The sequence below is a fragment of the Crocuta crocuta genome, unplaced genomic scaffold (genome assembly GCF_008692635.1).
Source record: "Crocuta crocuta isolate KB4526 unplaced genomic scaffold, BGI_CrCroc_1.0 scaffold64, whole genome shotgun sequence".
Lineage (NCBI taxonomy): Eukaryota > Metazoa > Chordata > Mammalia > Carnivora > Hyaenidae > Crocuta > Crocuta crocuta.
In genome coordinates this window covers 13,864,999-13,884,582 of record NW_027530640.1, presented here as the reverse complement: position 1 = coordinate 13,884,582, position 19,584 = coordinate 13,864,999, and the positions used below count along the sequence as shown (strand labels likewise).

The 19,584-nt window shown below is 49.4% G+C and overlaps 1 protein-coding gene across 1 annotated transcript; it reads left to right on the top strand.

The window, feature by feature from the left end:
• Positions 1–5,422: 5,422 nt before the first annotated feature.
• On the top strand, positions 5,423–19,314 carry PCDH12 (protocadherin 12). The gene is made up of 4 exons (XM_077768956.1): positions 5,423–8,539; positions 11,587–11,684; positions 13,686–13,837; positions 18,474–19,314. The coding sequence occupies exons 1-4, from the start codon at positions 5,660–5,662 to the stop codon at positions 18,980–18,982; spliced, it is 3,639 nt and encodes a 1,212-aa protein (XP_077625082.1). The 5' UTR covers positions 5,423–5,659; the 3' UTR covers positions 18,983–19,314.
• Positions 19,315–19,584: the final 270 nt, after the last annotated feature.

Below are 19,584 nucleotides of genomic sequence, written 5' to 3'. Positions count from 1 at the left end.
GAATATTCACGCACAGACGATGCTTCTAGTCAATAGGTTTGATTTTTGTGTGCATTGATAGATTTTAAAATTCACCATGTAAATCACAATTCTAAAGAAGGAGGAGAAGGCGAAGAGGAAGGGGCAGGGGAAGAAGATGGGGAAGAGGAAGAAGAAGAGAATGAAGAAGAGGATGAAGAAGAAGGAAGAGGAAGAGAAGGGCGAGGAGAAAAAACAGAAAAATAGAAGAGAAACTTGCGTTGAGACTGTATATTACTTCTGAGTAGGATTGCCAGGTAAAAATACACTAAAAATATTGTCATCATTTATCTAAAATTCAAATGTATCTGGGCACCCTGTGTTTTTTTAAGCTGACATCCTGTTTCTGGGCTAAGAACCCTATGGAGAAGAGAAGGTTGAGAACGGTATCTAGGGACATGTCCACACCTGGGAGGCAGAGGGAAGGAAAATCAAGGACGGAATCAAAGAAACAGACAGAAGAGTCTGTGGAAAGACACGGAGACAGCCAGCCATGCACACAGCTTCTGCTGAGTAGTGACACAGGCCTGGGGGAGAGCTGTGGACCAGGAGGACTGCTTAGTAAGAAAGGCCTGAAGGCTCTAGGATTTGGCTCTTACAAAGTCGCGAGTGCTTCTAAGGAGTTCTAAATCAGTGGTTCTCAGTGAGATTGGGGTGGAGGTGGGGTACACGTCAGAGTGTCTTGTATATCAGAATTAAAATCTACAGGCTAGAAGTAGCCCACTTTCCCTTTGAGGTTGGGGGAGAGAGACAAAACATATGTGTAACCCTTATCAACTCAGAATTTATGTGCTCCCGTTGTGGTTACTAAAGCTAATAAACTGTAATCAATTTAAGTCTTTTCTTGCCTTTTTCTTGAAAATCCTGAAGGAGACCTACGGGTCACAACAACTCATTCACAAGTCCTCATGTTCAAGTTACTACCTTCCTTCACAGCACCCCCTCCATCATTTCCTCAGCCTGCACTAACCCCCCTCTCCTATTTTCCTCTTATTATGTAGATCAATTAAGCCTCTCTTTCCAGAAAAAAAAGCTCCAATCAATTTCCCCAGCTCTGTCCCAAACGAAAGGTGAAGACTTTTTGAAGGGAGGGTAGAGGGAATGGAGTTGGCAGTTATGAAACTCTCTGTGGCAGAGTGGGACAGGTAAACGTATGACTGTTCTTGCCCTGTCTCTGGAATTCAGAAAAGTGATTCTGACATCTGGCCCCTTTTGAGAGCTACCTCTCTTAACCAAGACAACCAAGACACAAAGCTTTTTCATTCCTTGAAAAGTTCTATTTCTTGGAAGATTTCCCCCTACAAAGTATATCTTTCTTTCTACACTGGGCCCAGAAAGAGGTGCCATTGTGTGGGAGTGGACATCTGTCATCTGTCCCAACAAAGACCACAAAATGCCATGTCAGGAGCCAGAGACTCAGAACATCTACCTGAGTCTTCCCATCCAGATGCCTGGCCAGACTGGCTCTAATTTCAACAAGGTCTTACTGAAAAATAGAGGCTGACCCTGGGTGGTGCTGTCACCCTCCCAACGGGAATGATCCGAGGAGGACGAAGCTTCTGAGCTTCACCAAGTGGCCTTGTGATGGTGACTATGGCAGCTGCTAGGCAGATTCATAAGGAGCCCTGAGCATGAGAAGTCAGACAAACAGCACCTTCATAGCATGGAGCAGGATCCAAGCCTTCATCCAGCTGAGCTGGGGGTCCCCCAAGCGTCAGAGTCCCACCTTGCTGGTCTGACTCCTCAACTTTCCTCAGGACACCAGGTGTTTTGAAAACATCCTGACCCCACCCCTCCCACTTTGTCCCCCAGCCCCTCCCCATGGCCAAGGGCCCAGGTGTGAATGACCTCAACGTTGGTGGTGAGCAAGACTTTCAAACACCAGCCCCAATGCTGCCCTGTTTAAAAAAGTATTTCAGACTTGAGGGAGGACATCTTTAGCTTTCGCAATCCTATTTCAGAGTTCTTGTATGACTTCAAACCAGTTTTCAAAACACAGAGCGATGCGGGCTCTCCAGAAAAAGTGCATCCACCTCTTGACATGTGGATACTGAAGAACAACTGATCCCCGCAGCCAGAAAGGAGGAGAGAAAATCACTAAGTGGGGATCTCATTCCCGGAGATAATCACCTTCAAAAAGCCTGATACCTTGTTTGCTGGCTTTGGATTCTTACAGGGTTGTCTCAGCTTTGTGCCTCCAGTGTGAATAAAACAAACAACCACCACAAAAACCATCTGTGAGGTCTCAATCCAAGCTCTCTTGTGACCTGTGAGACCACCTTCTGCATCCGTGGTAGAGCCACAGCAACACACGCATGCAGAGCATAGATACAACAATGTCCGTCCAAGAATATAAATGTTAACACAGGAAAAATAATGAATTCCATGATTCCTCCGGTGGGCCCTGGGTGACATTAGGTTTCTCCTGAAAGGAGGCGATTATCTGCGTGTGGAAGCTCCTTACATTGTGTCTCATGCAGCACAGGTCTAGAGCTGTGGATGTTCATGAACTCTAGCCACCCACCTCTCTGCCTCTGTACCTTCTTCTCTTGCCTTTGACCACCAGATGGCATTCTGGAAACATTCTCAGCACGAGTTTTCTGCATCAAAGCTCCCTGCATTACTTCCAACTGCCTTCCCCCTCTCCCTCTTCTGTTGTCTTCCAGTCCATCTTCCAGAGTGCAGCCCAAGGGGCTTTCTAGAGGTCCAGGCTGCGTGATCTTGGGCAAGTTAGGTGACCCTCGGTGCTCAGCTTCTTTACCCTGATGACCCTGGTATGAGGGTGGCACAGAAGGATGTAGGTAAAGCCCTCAGGACAAGGCCTGGCCTATAGCTACTGTCCTCATCATCCTTCTCAGAGCCATTCACAATCTCCCTTGCGACCTTCAGGATAAGGTCCAAATTCTTAGCATGGGACCCCAGGCCCTCCAGGATGTGGCAGCCCCTCTAATGTCCCTGGACCACCTTCTTCCTCCCCTTTCTATAAGGAGCCAGCTCACTCACCTCTAGCCTTTGTTCACTCAGCTCCCCCTGCATGTTTTGTCGTTCCCTTGCTCACTCACCCTCCTCTGGCTAACTCCTCTATGTTTTCAGGATTCGGCCCAGTGCCCTCCATGAGGGAGCCTCCCCTGCTCCCCAGACCCAAATACAGAGCCACCGGACCCACTTCTTCCCTTTTCCCCACACTCTCCTTAGACTGCAAGCTCCTTGTGGGTCACTCTGTCTTGCTAGCTGCCTTGCACATGATAGGACAAATGAGGGCCAAGAAGTGAAGGTCGCCACACAGGCTGTCACCCAGGGGCAGGGAGCACAGGACACATCTGTGAACACGGGACCTGTCTGGCTCTCGCTAATGCACAGGCGGCATGGCCCACGCCTGAGCTGAGGAAGCCCTGGAAAGTGAACTTTCCTGGCCAAGGAGGAGGGGAAGACAGTAAAAGGACAGATGCGAGGCCATCTTCACCACTTACATAGGACGCATAAAACCTGGAAAATAATACAAGCTACAATAACAGTCCCAATGAGTGCCCTCCCTGTGTCCTTATAGCTATCATCTCGTTGGATCCTATCAAAACCTCATTAGGTGGGTGACAGCTACATTCTATAGAGAAGGAAACTGAGGCCCAGAGAGGTTAAGTGACTTTTACAATGTCTCCAAGCTTGTGAGTGGTCTATCTCTAGGGACACACTGTAGGCGATGGCCCCATGCATTCAGGCCCTTGCTGTGTGTGGTTTAACAAGTGACATGTACAGGAAACCTCCAAGAGTGGAACACGGACAGGGTGTGGGAAAGAAAAGACGAAGAGAAGGGAGGAGCACAGATGGCTCTAAGGCCATGGAGCTCCCTCAGCTGTCCCTGTCCTACAGGCCAACAGGACCTGATGAAGGTCCCCTGTGTCCCAATGGGCCCTTCCAGCTTCAAGGACTCAGCTGCAAACACCCACCTAAAGGAAGCTGGCCTTAAATTCCCATCTCTTCAAATGCTTTTCAAACCCAGGCCAACAGGACCTGATGAAGGTCCCCTGTGTCCCAATGGGCCCTTCCAGCTTCAAGGACTCAGCTGCAAACACCCACCTAAAGGAAGCTGGCCTTAAATTCCCATCTCTTCAAATGCTTTTCAAACCTCTAGACTCAGCCCGAGGCAAAGTATAAGACCAGGAGAGTGCTGGGGGCAGCAAGTGACCCTGGGCCTCACCACTGTGAGGAGGTGAATGGGGGAGGGCACACCTGAACACATCCACATCCTTATGCGATTTGGGGGTAGGGAAGAGTACTGTTCATGGGACTCTGTCACAAACAGGAGTGCGGAGAGAAGAATCAGGGGAAGGGAAGGATAAGGAGAGGAAGGCGTGGGAGAGAGTAAAGTATAAAAATCTCCGAGGCAGGGGAGCAGGAGGCTGGGGATTCCCCCAGACAGGGACTCGGGCAGACCAGATGCAGAAAACAATGGGCCTCCAGGCTGGGGAGCAGGAAGGGAAGGGGGAGGAAGCCACGTGGTCAGGTCAGAGAGATTCTTGCCTTCAGGAGCCAAGGCCATGGGCACCCTCCTGGGTTTGTGTGGGCAGGGACTGCCCCAGGGCCAGTGAGAGAGCCAGAGCTAAAAGGTGGGGCCAGTGACTCAGTTCTCAACACCCACTGCTCCCAAAACTTCATTGCTTGTGACTCTGAACCAGGGCTCGGCCCTTCACGCATCATTTCATTTCGTCTTCACAATTTCCTGCTGTGAGCGATACTGTTCTTATTCTCATACACACTTTAAAGATGAAGTGGAGGAGGCCCAGAGAGGTTAAGTAACTTGTCCCACATGGCCCAGCTGGTAAATTGAAGAGTCAGGATTTGAACCCAGGCAGTTTGGCTCTGTGACTTTCTTAATCACAGTTGCTTCCCACAAGACAAAAATGGCTGATCTGGGCAGAGCCAAGACTTCAAGGTAGATGAGTGTAAGGAAAAGACCAAATGGGAGAGGAACAATGGGGATATAAAGGAAACAAAGAGAGAGCCGAGGAAAGGAGAGACACAGGGCCGCATGACATGGCCAAGAGGGGTGTCAGGGGCAGGCGGGGGCTTGGCCTTTCTGCCCACTTGCTTGCACAGTAGCCTTTCCCTCGGTGGCTGCCTTGTGTGGATAGCACCTTTCCATCGGCCTGTCCTGGGACTCCCATCCTCCTCAGCCACAGGCCACTCGATGGTGGGGAAACACTCTTTCTCTAATTGGCATTGAAACACAGCCCTCCCTTTTCCTGTAGGTGGGGTTTCCATAGGAAAAAGCTGCTTCTCCGTTTCCCCAGCCCAGCAACTGTTTGGAAGTCAGATCCCCACATCCTGCTTTACTGGGTCAAGTCCCTCTTGGACCGGCTCTTTCTATCATTTACTGAAGGGGACCAACGGGTGCCTCTGTGCGGGGTCTCCCTTAGCAACTTCACTTCATCGGTGCCTGGACCTCAGATCTCTTCAGATGAAGATGGCCTTGCCTGGGAATCCTGCTACTTCCATCATCATCTAATAATGGGACGAGGCTGTGACAGCAGATCTGGGAGCAGGAGAAAGGGGCCAATCGAGCCCCCCAGGAAACACTGGAGGACTTGCCTACCTTTTGAAGAACTCTAGTGGTTTCTGAGTCTAGCCCACCCTGGCGGTAAGCATGATACGACTTCTGCCACTTCTGCTGGGGCTTTTGGGGCCAGGTGGCTTCTTGTTCCTTCCAGGGGATTGTCAGGAGGTGGCCACTCTCACTGTGAGATACCAAGTGTCAGAAGAAGTGCCGTCTGGCACAGTGATAGGCAAGCTGTCGCGGGAACTGGGTTGGGAGGAGAGGCATGGGCAAACGACGGCTGCCTTCCAGGTCTTGCAGCTGCCTCAGGCGCTCCCCATCCGGGTGGATCCTGAGGACGGCCTGCTTAGCACAGGGAGGCGGCTGGACCGAGAGCAGCTTTGCCGGCAGCAGGATCCCTGCTTGGTTTCCTTTGATGTGCTTGCCACAGGGGATTTGGCTCTGATCCACGTGGAGATCCAGGTGCTGGACATCAATGACCATGAGCCACAGTTTCCCAAAGGTGAGCAGGAGCTGGAAATCTCTGAGAGTGCCTCTCTGCGCACCCGGATCCCCTTGGACAGAGCTCTTGACCCAGACACTGGCCCCAACACCCTGCACTCTTACACGCTGTCTCCCAGCGAGCACTTTGCCTTGGATGTCATTGTGGGGCCTGATGAGACTAAACATGCAGAACTTGTGGTGGTGAAGGAGCTAGACCGGGAAATCCACTCATTTTTTGATCTGGTGCTAACTGCCTATGACAGTGGGAACCCCCCAAAGTCAGGCACCAGCTTGGTCAAGGTCAATGTCCTGGACTCCAATGATAACAGCCCTGTGTTTGCTGAGAGCTCACTGGCACTAGAAATCCAGGAAGATGCTGCCCCTGGTACTCTCCTCATAAACTTGACTGCCACGGATCCTGATCAAGGCCCCAATGGAGAGGTGGAGTTCTTCCTCAGCAGGCATGTACCTCCAGAGGTGCTAGATACCTTCAGTATTGATGCAAAGACGGGCCAGGTGATTCTGCGTCAACACCTAGACTACGAGAAGAATCCTGCCTATGAGGTGGATGTCCAGGCAAGGGACTTGGGTCCAAATCCCATACCAGCCCATTGCAAAGTACTCATCAAGGTTCTGGATGTCAACGACAATGCCCCAAGCATCCACATTACATGGGCCTCCCAGCCATCACTGGTGTCAGAAGCTCTTCCAAAGGACAGTTTCATTGCTCTCATCATGGCAAATGACTTGGACTCAGGAAATAATGGTCTGGTCCACTGTTGGCTGAGCCAAGAACTGGGCCACTTCAGACTAAAAAGGACCAATGGCAACACATACATGCTACTAACCAACACCACACTGGACAGAGAGCAGTGGCCTAAATATACCCTCACTCTGTTGGCTCAAGACCAAGGACCCCAGCCCTTATCGGCCAGGAAACAGCTCAGCATTCACATCAGTGATGCCAATGACAATGCACCTGTGTTTGAGAAGAGCAGGTATGAGGTCTCTACTCGGGAGAACAACCTACCTTCTCTTCACCTCATTACCATCAAGGCTCATGACGCAGACTTGGGCATTAATGGAAAAATCTCATACCGTATCCAGGAATCCCCAGTTTCTCACTTGGTAGCTATTGACTCAGATACAGGAGAGGTCACTGCGAAGAGGTCACTGGACTATGAACAGATGGCTAGTTTTGAGTTCCGTGTGATCGCAGAGGACAGGGGGCAGCCTCAACTTGCATCCAGCGTCTCTGTGTGGGTCAGTCTCTTGGATGTCAATGATAATGCCCCAGAGGTGATTCATCCTGTCCTCATTGATGGAAAAGCCAGCCTCTCAGTGCTTGTAAATGCCTCCACAGGCCACCTTCTGGTACCCATTGAAACTCCTAATGGCTTAGGTCCAGTGGGTGCTGATCCAACACCACTGACAACCCACAGTTCCCGGCCGTTCCTTCTGACAACCATTGTAGCAAGAGATGCAGACTCAGGCGCAAATGGAGAGCTCCTCTACAGTATTAGGAGTGGGGATGAAGCCCATCTCTTTGTCCTCAACCCCCACCTGGGCCAGTTGTTCATCAACATCACCAATGCCAGTAATCTCATTGGGAGTGAGTGGGAACTGGAGATAGTAGTAGAAGACCGTGGCAGCCCCTCCTTGCAGACCCGAGCCCTCTTGAGGGTCTTGTTTGTCACCAGTGTGGACCACTTGAGGGACAAGGCCCGTGAGCCTGGGACCCTGAGCACATCAGTGCTGACAGTGATTTGCCTGGTTGTACTGCTGGCCATCTTTGGGTTGATCTTGGCTCTGATCATGTCCATCTGCCGGACGGAGAAGAAGGACAATGGGGCGTACAATTGTCGGGAGGCTGAGTCTACCTATCGCCACCAGCCCAAGAGGCCCCAGAAACACATTCAGAAGGCAGACATCCACCTTGTGCCTGTGCTCAGGGGTCAGGTGGATGAGCCCGGCGAAGTTGGGCAGCCCCACAAGGACACAGGCAAGGAGGGGATGATGGAGGCAGGCTGGGACCCCTGCTTGCAGGCCCCCTTTCACCTCACTCCAACATTGTACAGGACCCTACGTAACCAAGGCAACCAGGGAGCACTGGCTGAGAGCCGAGAGGTCCTGCAGGACACTGTCAACCTCCTTTTCAACCATCCCAGGCAGAGGAATGCCTCCAGGGAGAACCTGAACATTCCTGAATCCCAGCCTGTGATGGGCCAGCCACGCTCAAGGCCCATGAAGGCTATGGGCAGCCCCGCAGGGAGGCTGCCAGGAGATGCAGGCAGTGAGGAGGCTTCACTGAGTCCACCGGCCTCCTCTGCAACCTTGAGGCGGCAGCGGAATCTCAATGGCAAAGTGACCCCTGAGAAAGAGTCGAGTCCCCGTCAGATCCTGCGGAGCCTGGTCCGGCTATCTGTGGCTGCCTTTGCAGAGCGGAACCCTGTAGAGGAACTCACAATGGATTCTCCTCCTGTTCAGGTATCTTGGGTGTGGGCAGCTCTTTCTGTGGTCACCCCTGGACTACCTGACATTCATCACATTCACTCCTTGGGCTCACTACGGACTTTACGGTACATTGGATGCAGTGGGTCAGGGCATAGTTCTGAGGTCAACAGAATTTAGCTGTGTGATCCTGGGTAACTTACTTTCTATCTCTGAGCCTTTGTCTCCCTATCTGTAGAGCACAGATGATGGTAAGAGCATGTGCCCTGAAGAGTTGTCCTGGGGACTTAATCAGTTCTTATAAAAGCACCTACTTGGGGTCTGTCAAGTAGACACACAGCAAAAGGCACGCTTGAGAATATATGCTTTGGGTTAAGCCTGCCTAGGTTCAAATCCTGGCTCCACCTCTTCTGAGCTGAGAACCAAAGGAACATTACTCAGCTTCTCTGTTGAAGATGTCTATGTTAATTGTACCCATCTCCTAAATTTGCTTGAAGATGAAATTAGTGCACTTAAAGCCTAGAATAATGTCCAGCACATAGTCAGCCCTCAGTAAATGGCTACAATTACTTCTGCAAAAGTTCTTCATCTCTTCTTATCTGGGCAGCCTCCCCGTGAAGCAGGCCAGCGTGGGCATCATTGCCCCTGGGCTCAGAGGCTGCATTTAACTGGCCTAAGACTAGACTTTGCTGTCTAGGCCTACAGAATGTGGCAGTAGAAACAATCTCAGGACTTGGGAGTCTGGCAGATCTGGGTTTTAATTTCAGCATCGCCACTTAGTAGCTGGGCAACCTTGGGCAAGTCTGTCAATATCAGAGCCTCCCTTTCTTCATCTATTAAATGGCAGTTATGACACCAAACTTACCCTGTGTCTACCTCCCAGGGGTTGAGGATTAAATGGGATAATGAAGGACAAAGTATCTAGTGACCAGGGATTTGCTAGGCAAAAATGGGAAATCTCTTGCAGAGACTGTGCTTTATCTCACACCCATATCTGTTCCTCTCCACTTCAGACAACTTTCTCTGTGCCAGGTTGCCCACTCAAGGCACACTTCTGCCTTGGCCAGGCCATCGGCTCAGGTTTCCTGCGGAGCAAGGACACAGCTTCCTTCCCCTACACCCTCCCCAGGAAGCCACCTGGAGAGAGCCCGGCTGCTCTCTTAGGAGTCTTGCCCTGGGACCTATGTAGCCGCAAATGTTGTCCAGAGCCATTCATTCATTCATCAAATGCTTACTGAAGGAGCTTTTTGAGCTGTGCTAGTTGTTGAACAGAGATAGCAGAGAGTAAGCACTGCAATTGAACCCATTGGGGGATGGAAAGAAGGGTGCCCAACGGGGATCAACCTGAGGGTAAGAGGCAGCTTGCTTCATACTCAGGTCTTTCCAGCAGCAAAGTGCCAGAGCAGAGTCAGATGTGGGGTCAAATTGTAGCCTGTCCCCTAACTGCTCTGTAGCCCCTGTGAGCCTCATGTGCCACATCTGCAAAATGGGTGTAATGGTATCTCATGTCTAGGGTTATTGTAAGAATTAAATGAGATTATACACCATCCCTACAGTTTTTAAGTGCTTGTCATAAGATCTATTAATAAATGAATTACAGGGGTACCTGGCTGGCTCCATTGGTGGAGCATGCGATTCTTGATCTTGGGGTCGTGGGTGTGAGCCCCATGTTGAATAGAGAGATTACTTTTAAAAAAAGGAAATTAATGAATTCTATATCTTCACTCATTTAGTTCTTATAACTACAACCACCTGGAGCTCATTATTATTCCCTTTTGGTGGTTAAGGAAACTGAGACTCAAAATGCTGAATTTCCCAAGGCCATCCAGATGGAACTGGAGCAGGGGCAGCTTTAGGATTTGAATCCAAGTCTGACTGATTCCAGAGTCCGCACCCTAACAATGAAGTGACTCTGAATCTCAGCACTATGTTCAGGCTGCAGCAGTCAGGGACCGTCCCCGGATCATCAGCTAACACTCAGAAGAGTGGCAGGTGCCTTAGGAGGGCTTCTGGGCCTTGGCAGGGAGGTGGGATCTGCCCTGAGGCAGGCAATTGGACCCTGACTCTCCTGAGTCACAGTGAGACCCCAGTCCTTACCACCCCCTCTTCCAACTGTCCTCTGCGGCTGGCACTTTCTAGCTGGAGCTGCGCAGAGAGAAAGAGTGGGCCTTCTCAGGGAAAAGTGGGGGTAGGCCCAGGAGTCAGAGGCAGTGTTTCTAGGAGTAATAACCCTTACTCCTCACATTCTCTGAGCATTTAAAATTTTCAAACCACTGGATTAATCCTGACAACCTGGCAAAGAAGGCTGGATGGGTATTTCCAGCTCCAACTTAGAAATGAGGAAACTGAGGTCTGAGTATGTCTATAAACCTGCCTAACATTACACATACTAGAAATGACCTTGAACTAGAACTCAGCCTCCCAAGACTTAGTCTGTTGCCTTCTCCTTCACAAGACCCTGCAGGGTCTGGCGCTTACATCTCCCTCACCCTCTGCCCCATTGTCCACCCTTTCTGAACCTCTACCATCTCCTCTGGCCCCTTTTAGCCCACAGTACCTTCTGTTCTCATTCGTACTCTTGTTTAAGGAATGAGTGAATGAATGAATGAATGAATGAATGAATGAATGAATGATACCTTTTGCTTTTTCCCCAGCAGAGTCTTGCATCAGGCTCACCCAAATTGGCTGAGGGTTCGAATACTGCTGAAGGCATGGAATAACACCTTCAGATAATCCTCATCAAAGTAATAACGAATTTATGGTCAGGAAATGCCTTTTTCACCCTGATCCCACAGATTGCAGCGGGAGCAGGTTACTTAGAATGAGAATGAGGGGATGGGCCCAGGGGGTCCACATTCTCTCCCTCAGACACCCAGGTCCTGTGGTTACAGGACAAAACAAGGAACCTGACTGCACAGGTCCCTGCCTCCGTCACTGGTCACCATCCCCCTTCTGATCACACAAACATCTGAAGCTGGAGGAAAGACTATAAAAAGAAAGCGCCGGCATTGAGGGAAACATCCGGCAAGGAAGTGTGCTGGGTCGGAATTGTGTGGAGTCAACAGATTTTTCCTGTCTTGCAGCAAATCTCCCAGCTGCTGTCCTTGCTGCATCAGGGCCAATTCCAGCCCAAACCAAACCACCGGGGAAATAAGTACTTGGCCAAGCCCAGCGGCGGCAGGTAAGCAGCACATGTGCCCACAGGCTTCTTGAGCCCCCCACCGGCTCATGTGCACCCCTGCGGCCTCCGTGATCTGAGGAAGGGTGAGCACGGCCCAGACAGTGGCCCCCTGGAAGAGCAGCGGGCAGCAACCATCCCCCCATCCCAGGCAGCATGGTCCTGGAGCAACTGTATTTATAGTATTTATAGGACCCAGAGTCTCTAAGGAAATGACTTCATCCCTGAGGCTCTGACTATCTATCCCCTGATTGCAGAGGTGCTCGGCTCTGGGCTTTAAATGTGTAACTTTCGGCTTTCTTTCTCTTGACCCTTAAACATAATATGAGGGCTCCCTGGCTAGGGACATGGGTGTGTGGATATGTTCTTTCAGGCACTCCTAGAATTAAAGAGACCTCAAGGGGACAACTAATATAATTCTTTTTTATTACAGATGTAAAAACTGGGGCTCTAAGTAGTTTGATCCAACCTCACTGTGAGCAAGCCAGATAAATCCTCAGGGCCTCAGTTTCTAATCTGTAAAATGGAGGTCATCACACTTCCTTACAATGATGGGGTCAAGATTTAATGATCAAACTTATTCTAGGCCCATAGCCCAGTGACTGGCACATACTAGGTGCATAAGCAATGCTAAGTCCTTTCCTCCTAAAGTGACTTTGCTCAAGATCACGTAACCAGTGAGTGGCAAAGCTGGGACCCCTTCAGGGCACCTGACTCCAGGTTCGGTGCTCTTGCCTTGACAACTCGTACCTTCTTTTTTGCAAAGATGGTGGGAGGTGGTGTAGAACAGCAGTGAGTACACACACCCCCATAGTCATGTCAGCCTGGATTTGAATTCTTGCTTTAACACTTAATCTGTGGGGCCCTTGGGCAAATGCATGATTTTCACAAGTATTGGTTTTCTCATTTGCCAAATGGGAATGATAACAAGAGAACCCCGTACACATGTGAAAAGTCTGAGGAGAAGGTGCACATACCTTGCAAAAGATTAGGCCTGACTCAGAGTAATTCCTTAATAAACATTAGTGCTTGTCATCATTATTGCAAACTTGTCACCTCCCTGCTGATTGCTTTAAGACAGCAGGAATGCTCACAGGAAAAAAAAAAGAAAAGAAAAACAGAAAAGATGCCCAGACCTTAAAGCTCCTCAGGGAGCCTTCCCACCTGCTGGAATGTGGGACCAGCTCTGTCCCGTGTCCCTGCACCCCCATACTGAGGCAGTCCCAGGAACTAGCCTCCCCTAGTGGTAGGCAGGGTTTGCAGGAGGGAGAGGCCAGGATGAAGTAAGGTAGAGTCTGAGCGGCTTTCAGATTTCTCACCTCAGCTGCGTCTTTTGCTGACCTGCTCTTCTGGTCTGGGATATGGCCTCAAATAGAGAATACGGAATGGAATACTCAGTCACTTTACCCACAAAGTGTTTATTAAGCACCTACTATGTGCCAAGCCCTGCTTTGAGCACTGGTGAGCAGTGAATGAGGCAGGCAAAAATCTCTGCCCTCACTGGAGCTCATACTCGGATGGAGGTGGAGGGATAGATGGATGGATGGGTGACTGCACTGTCTTACCCAAAATTACTCCGCTACTACTTTGGGCCAGGCATTGGGAAGGAATGGGAGACAATGGTGAATAATGATATCATTACTACCATCATTAACAATGAATGCATGATATCAATGCATTCATTGTTAATTCTATTTGCTGAGTGCTTACAAGGTGCCAGGCACTGTACTAGTTGCTTTACATACAATGTCTCATTTTACCCTCACATGCCCTTTGAGGTGGGGGTTATTTATTATCCCCATTTTACAGAAGAGGCAGCAGACTCAGAGTAGTAACAGGAGGCCTGGGACCAAGCAGCCCAGGTTCATCTGACTCTGAAGGCTGGGCTGTGTATCCACTCCTTACGCAAAAGGAATGAAAGCCGGCATGAATATAAGAATGTTCGTGAACAGGAATGAATGAATCTGTGTGTGAATCTCCTCACTCACTGTGCTTCCTTTCCAGGAACACAGTCCCAGACACAGATGGCCCAGATGCCAGGGCTGGTAGCCAGGCAGAACCAGACCAGGAGGAAGGGCCCCTGGGTCCTGAAGAGGACCTCTCTGTGAAGCAGCTGCTAGAAGAAGAGCTGTCAAACCTGTTGGACCCCAACACAGGTATGAAACTCCCCAGGATCACTCTGACCTTGCTTCTGCCTCCACGGTCACCTAGCAAGCCTTCCACGGGAGAACAGAGACATTCTGTTGCTGAGCGGGAATATCAGCAACGTTTTACTTTCCCTAAAGCTTCAGGCATTCCTCATTTGTTTAAAGACCAGATTCTACTTTGATTATTCATTTTAAAAATCATAATAATAGTAAATGAGCTCTTGGTGTATGCCAGGTACTGGGGGGCGTCTCATACACATTATCGCAGTTAATCTTTCAGTCTTTGGAGGCAGACGTTATGAGCTCCAATTTAGAGATAGGCAAACTGAGGCCCAGAGAGGCACCGCAGCCTGCCTAGAGTCACTGAGCTCATCAGTGACTGAAAGGGAGCCAACCTGGGCCTGCCTGCCATTAAGGAGACCTCCCTTACTTCCTAAACCACCCAGTCATGTTTCTTTCGTGGGTTTAAATATCCTTCGACCCTGAGAAATGAGACAACTCTTTAATGTGTTAACATTTCTAATGTTAACAAAAACCATATTTTCTAAAGAAACAGTTTTGACAGTAAGTACATAATCTGATGCCAGCCGCACATTGGTTAGCCTCCTTTAGGTAACATAGCATACCTCCGTCCATCCCTACGCTATGGTTTTCTGTTTCTGTAGTTAATAGTCTGTTTCCAACTGGACATATCCTATGTGCTCCATTTGGCTGTAAACACACTAAAGGCATGGCAAGGACTACAGCTAACAGGGGCACCTGGGTAGCTCAGTCGGTTGAGTGTTGGACTTCAGCTCAGCTCATCATCTCTCAGTTAGTGGCTTCCAGCCCCAAGTTGCACCTTGCACTGACAGCACAGGGCCTGCTCCAGATTCTCTGTCTCCCTCTCTCTCTGCCCATCCCCTGCCTTGTGTTCTCTCTTTCAAAATAAACTTAGGGGAGAGGCAACTGTGTAGCTCAGTCAGTTAACGGGTTAAGCATCCAACTTTGGCACAGGTCATGATCTCATGGTTCATGGGTTCGAGCCCTGTGTTGGGCTCTGTGCTGACAGCTCAGAGGCTGGAGCCACTTCAGATTCTGTGTCTCCCTCTCTATCTGTCCCTGTCTTGCTCATGTTCTGTTTCTCTCTCAAAAATAAATAAAAGCAGTTTTAAAAATTAAAAAAAAAAAAACCATAGGAGAGCTTTCTGTGCACTGGTTCCTGTTCTGTGTTCCTCATGAGAAAATCTTACAACACAGGAACTTTTCATTGTCACCATTTCATAAAGGAAAAAACTGAGGGGCAAGGGTGTTTAATAATTTTCCCAAGGTTGTGCAGAAAATGGTTACTAACACTGGCAATGTGGCTCTAAATTAAAATTAAGGAAAATTAAATCTAATTAAAATTAAGTCAAATGAAAACTTCACTTCCTCAGTCATACTAGCCACATTTCAAGCACTCACTAGCCACATGTGGTCAGTGGACACTGCTTTGGGCAGCACACATATAGAAAGTTTTGTAGGACAGCATTGTCTAGAATCCACAACTGTGAGGTCCGATATGGTAGCCACCAGTCACTTTTGAAAAAGGCTAGTCAGAATCAAGATGGGATATATGAGGGCCCATACCTAGCTCAGTGGGAAGAGCATGCAACTCTTGATCTTGGGGTTGAGTTTGAGCCCCATTTTGGGCACAGAGATTACTTAAAAAAGAAAAAAGAATCTTAAAAAAAAAATAAAGAATCAGACATCTTAAAAAACAAAACAAAACAAAACAAAAACCTGGAGCACCGGAGCTGGCTCAGTCAGTAGAGCATTTAACTCTTGATCTGGTGGTGGTAACTTCTAGTCCTATGCTGGGCATAGGGCTTGCTTAAAAATAAATAAATGAATAAATAAATAAATAAATAAATAAATAAATAAATAAATAAATAAAATGTATTTTAAAAGTGTAACTTATTTTTTTTAAAAAAGGATGTGAGGGGCACCTGGGTGGCTCAGTCAGTTAAGCATCCAACCTCAGCTCAGGTCATGATCTCACAATCTGTGCATTTGAGCCCCACGTCGGGCTCTGTGCTGACAGCCAGCTCAGAGCCTGGAGCCTGTTTCAGATTCTGTGTCTCCCTCTCTCTCTGACCCTCCCCTGCCTACATTGTCTCTCTCTCTTTCTCTCTCTCAGAAATAAATTTTTTTAAAAAACTTTTTTAATTTAAAAATTTTAAAAAACGATGTGATAAACATAAAAAGCACACTTCAGATTTTGAAGACTTAGCATGAAAAAAATGGAAAGTATCTCATTAATTTAAAAAATATTCATTTCATGATAAAATGATGATATTCATTATGAAATGTTTTACAAATTAATTTCACCTTTTCTTTTTACTTTTTTAACATGGCTCCTGGAAAATGTTAAATGACCTCTATCACATTAATCTCCACTGGCCAGCTCTGGGCCGGAACCTGTGGGCTCCGCGGCCACACGGTCCTGCTTCTCCACAGCCCAGAGGGCAAAGAGCGCAGGGGTGTTGTAAGAAGTAAGGGGGTGATGAGGGCAGCAAGGATAGCCTGTGCTGCTCACAGGGTGGGGCTGTGAAGGGGCTACTGGTGAGCTCGCTGACCCCAGAGGTCTTGGGTGCATCCGTCTGATAATATGATAAGGGCAATATTTTACTGGTTGCGTGAGCTCGCTGAATGCTCCCGGCAACCTGACGAGATGAGTCCTACCACTTTATGAGAGAAAAAGGAGGCCCAGAGAGGTTAAGCAATTTTCCCAAGGTCACACTACTCATAAATGGCAGAGGTGGGAAATCAAACCCAGGCCAGCCCAGAGCCCTCCTACCTTGGGGTGGATTCACCATTGCTTTTCAGCCATTCTTATACACTCCAGTCATTTTCTCATTCCAAGCCTCATTCCTTCGGAAGCTCTCTGACCCTTGCACAAAGACCTGATTCTGTAACACCAAACGAGTTTCAACCTTATTACCAAAGTCTCAGGGAACTAAGGTTTACATTTCCCAAATGCCCAGGGTTAATATTTATGTTCACTGAGTCATTCAAGGAATGCTCACTAAGTCCCAGGTGTGGGCTGGACCAGTGGGGAAGAGGCCTGACCCTGACAAGGCAAGACTGAGACTCATTTATCAATACAAACAGTGATTAGCTGTATTTTGGAATAACTTTTCCAAATTACAAAAGTAATATTTGGTTAAGGCAGGAAAATGTAGGCAAACAAAAAGAGAATAAATCACTTCTGCCCAGGGGTAACTCCAGTTAACATTTTGACATATCTTCTTCCAGTCTTTTATTATATGCGTAGATCCTAAAGCAGCTCACCTTAAGCAAACATTAAATACACACTGAAGTGGATGTTGTACTTTTTTTTTTTTTTAAACACAGTTACTTAACCATAAGGCTTCTACCTTTTTTCCTTTGGCTTGGCCTCTACCATCGGGCCCAGGGCTAGCTTTCTTTTTTTTAAGTTTTCATTATTTTTAAGAGAGACAGAGACAGCGTGAGCAGGGGAGGGGCAGAGAGAGAGAGAGAGAGAATCCCAAGCATCGGCACAGAGCCCGATGCAGGGCTTGAACACACGAAACTGCAAGGTCATGACCTGAGCCCAAACCAAGAATCTGACACTTAACTGACTGAGCCACCCAGGTGCCCCTAGGGTTAGTTTTTTGTGATAGTATTTTTGTTGAAGACATAGGAAAAGGAAAAGCATGATGGTGGCATTAGGGATCTAGGGGACAGTTTTTCACTGCCCCTGTCCCTTTCCTGGCATAGCCATTAGACAGACAGCCCTTTCCCAGCCTGCCTCGAGGCCAAGGGTTTCCTGCAGCTTGAGAAGTAAAGTTTGAGGAGTTTAGGGCATGGTGACAGTACAGACCTTAGCAGGCCTGGGGATTCCAGAGGCCTCAGGTGGGCACCCAGAGCACCCAGGGGGAAGCGGGGCCAGCTCCTCAGAGAGTGGGTAGGGTGGTGTGGTCATAGGAGGCTTTGAAGTCATCAGCTTTGGTGTCAAACCTTGGTTTGGTTGCCTAGTAGATGTGTGATTCAACTTGTTGGAACGTGAGTTTCCTCACCCATAAAATGGGATAGCACTCTTAACTTCAAAGGTGTGTGCAGAGGTTAAATGAGGGAACTATATAAATTGCTTGGCACGAAAGAACTTAAGTGGTCACTATTATTATGAACACAGGCAGATGGTAGAACCAAGCCAGGAACTCCAGCCTTGGCTGAGAAAAGGGATGTTTCCCTGCCGCTCCCCCTCCCCCCACGCTATTCCTCACCTACTAGTGCCTGAGGGAGTGAGGATCTTGGCTGAACCAGAATAGATGGCAGACACCTAGCCTGAAACACACCAGGACCAGGAAGTTCTTCAGAAAAGGGCCAATTTCTAATTCAAGGTCTTCTTCCTCCTCCTGCCCCCTCCCCACTCAGCTCGTGTGTGTACTTCAGTCGGCAGCCTTCCTGCCCAGCAAGCTTCCCCGTCAGGGCCTCTTCCTTCCAGTCCCCCTCTGGCCTCCCCCTCTGGCCTCCCTGTCTGTCCCCTGCCATTTCCCTTCCCTCCTTTGTCTGTTGCCCTTGCCCTGCCCACAGCCCCACCCCGGCCTGCCCAGCGCTTCCCTGGGCCCAGGCCTCACTGCGTCCCCTCCTTCTCGTACAGGCCTGGCCCTGGACCGGCTGAGTGTCCCCGATCCGGCCTGGATGGCGAGGCTCTCTTTGCCCCTCACCACAAACTACCGTGACAACGTGTTCTCACCAGACACTCCGGCCTTGGAGGAGCCGCGGACCTTCCAGACGTTCGGCAAGGCGTCGGGGCCTGAGCTGAGCCTGACAGGCACGCGGCTGGCCAGCACCTTCGTCTCGGAGATGAGCTCGCTGTTGGAAATGCTGCTCGAACAACGCTCCAGCGTCCCCGTGGAGGCCGCCTCCGAGGTGCTGCGGAGGCTCTCTGTCTGCGGGAGGACCCTCAGTCTGGACCTGGCCACCAGCGGGGCCTCGGGCACGGAAGGCCAGGGGGGCCCAGGTGGCAAGAAGGGGGCCGAGGGCAGGACTGGCAGCAGCAGCAGCAGCAGCAGCAGCAGCAGGGGGCTGTGGATCCAGGAACCGGGCATGCTAGGGAGCCCAGGCGCTAAGGATCCTGGGACACGAGCCACTTTCGAAAATCTTTGAATTCACTGTTGGGAGGAGGCCCAAGAACTTTAGGGTGACCTATGCTGCCCCACAGAGGAGGCAGGGGCGCCACGACTAATAGCTGGCTGACCAAAGCAGCCCCTTGTGAGGGGCTGGCTCTGCCTGTGAATTTTCTGGAGGACAGAGCCATTTGTGGCTGAAATGAGTGTTTGCTGGCAAAACACATGTAGAGCACAGAGGGTCAGTCCTCCTGCGGAACGGATGCCAAGGAGTGTCATAAGCAGGAAAGGATGGCCTCATTGCATAGTTGGAGGGGGGTGCTGGTCCTGGGGTGCCAGGCAAAGCTCTCTGACCTACTAATAAAGGAAAAGCACTGGCTCATTCTCCTGTTTGCACCTGTCAAGAGGGGAGGGAAGGGTAGCAGAATGAGGGGTCCTTGTCACCCATTCCCTGACAAGATGATATGCTGGACCTGGACAGGAATAGGTCGCGTTGGTACACAGCGTTAGGTACATGATGATGAACGTGTACTCTTGACCCCACTTCCCTATTGCTACATTATCAAATAATCTGCTTCTCAGCTGGAAAATTAGGGCTAAGAAAAGCATGACTATTTATAGAGCTCCTTGTGAGCCAGTAAA

Excerpts from the sequence above, each read along its gene's own strand:
- PCDH12 (XM_077768956.1), top strand. The coding sequence starts at position 5,660 with ATGATACGACTTCTGCCACTTCTGCTGGGGCTTTTGGGGCCAGGTGGC. Across the intron at positions 8,540-11,586 it reads TGGATTCTCCTCCTGTTCAG|CAAATCTCCCAGCTGCTGTC; the intron begins GTATCTTGGGTG and ends CCTGTCTTGCAG. Across the intron at positions 13,838-18,473 it reads CCTGTTGGACCCCAACACAG|GCCTGGCCCTGGACCGGCTG; the intron begins GTATGAAACTCC and ends CTTCTCGTACAG.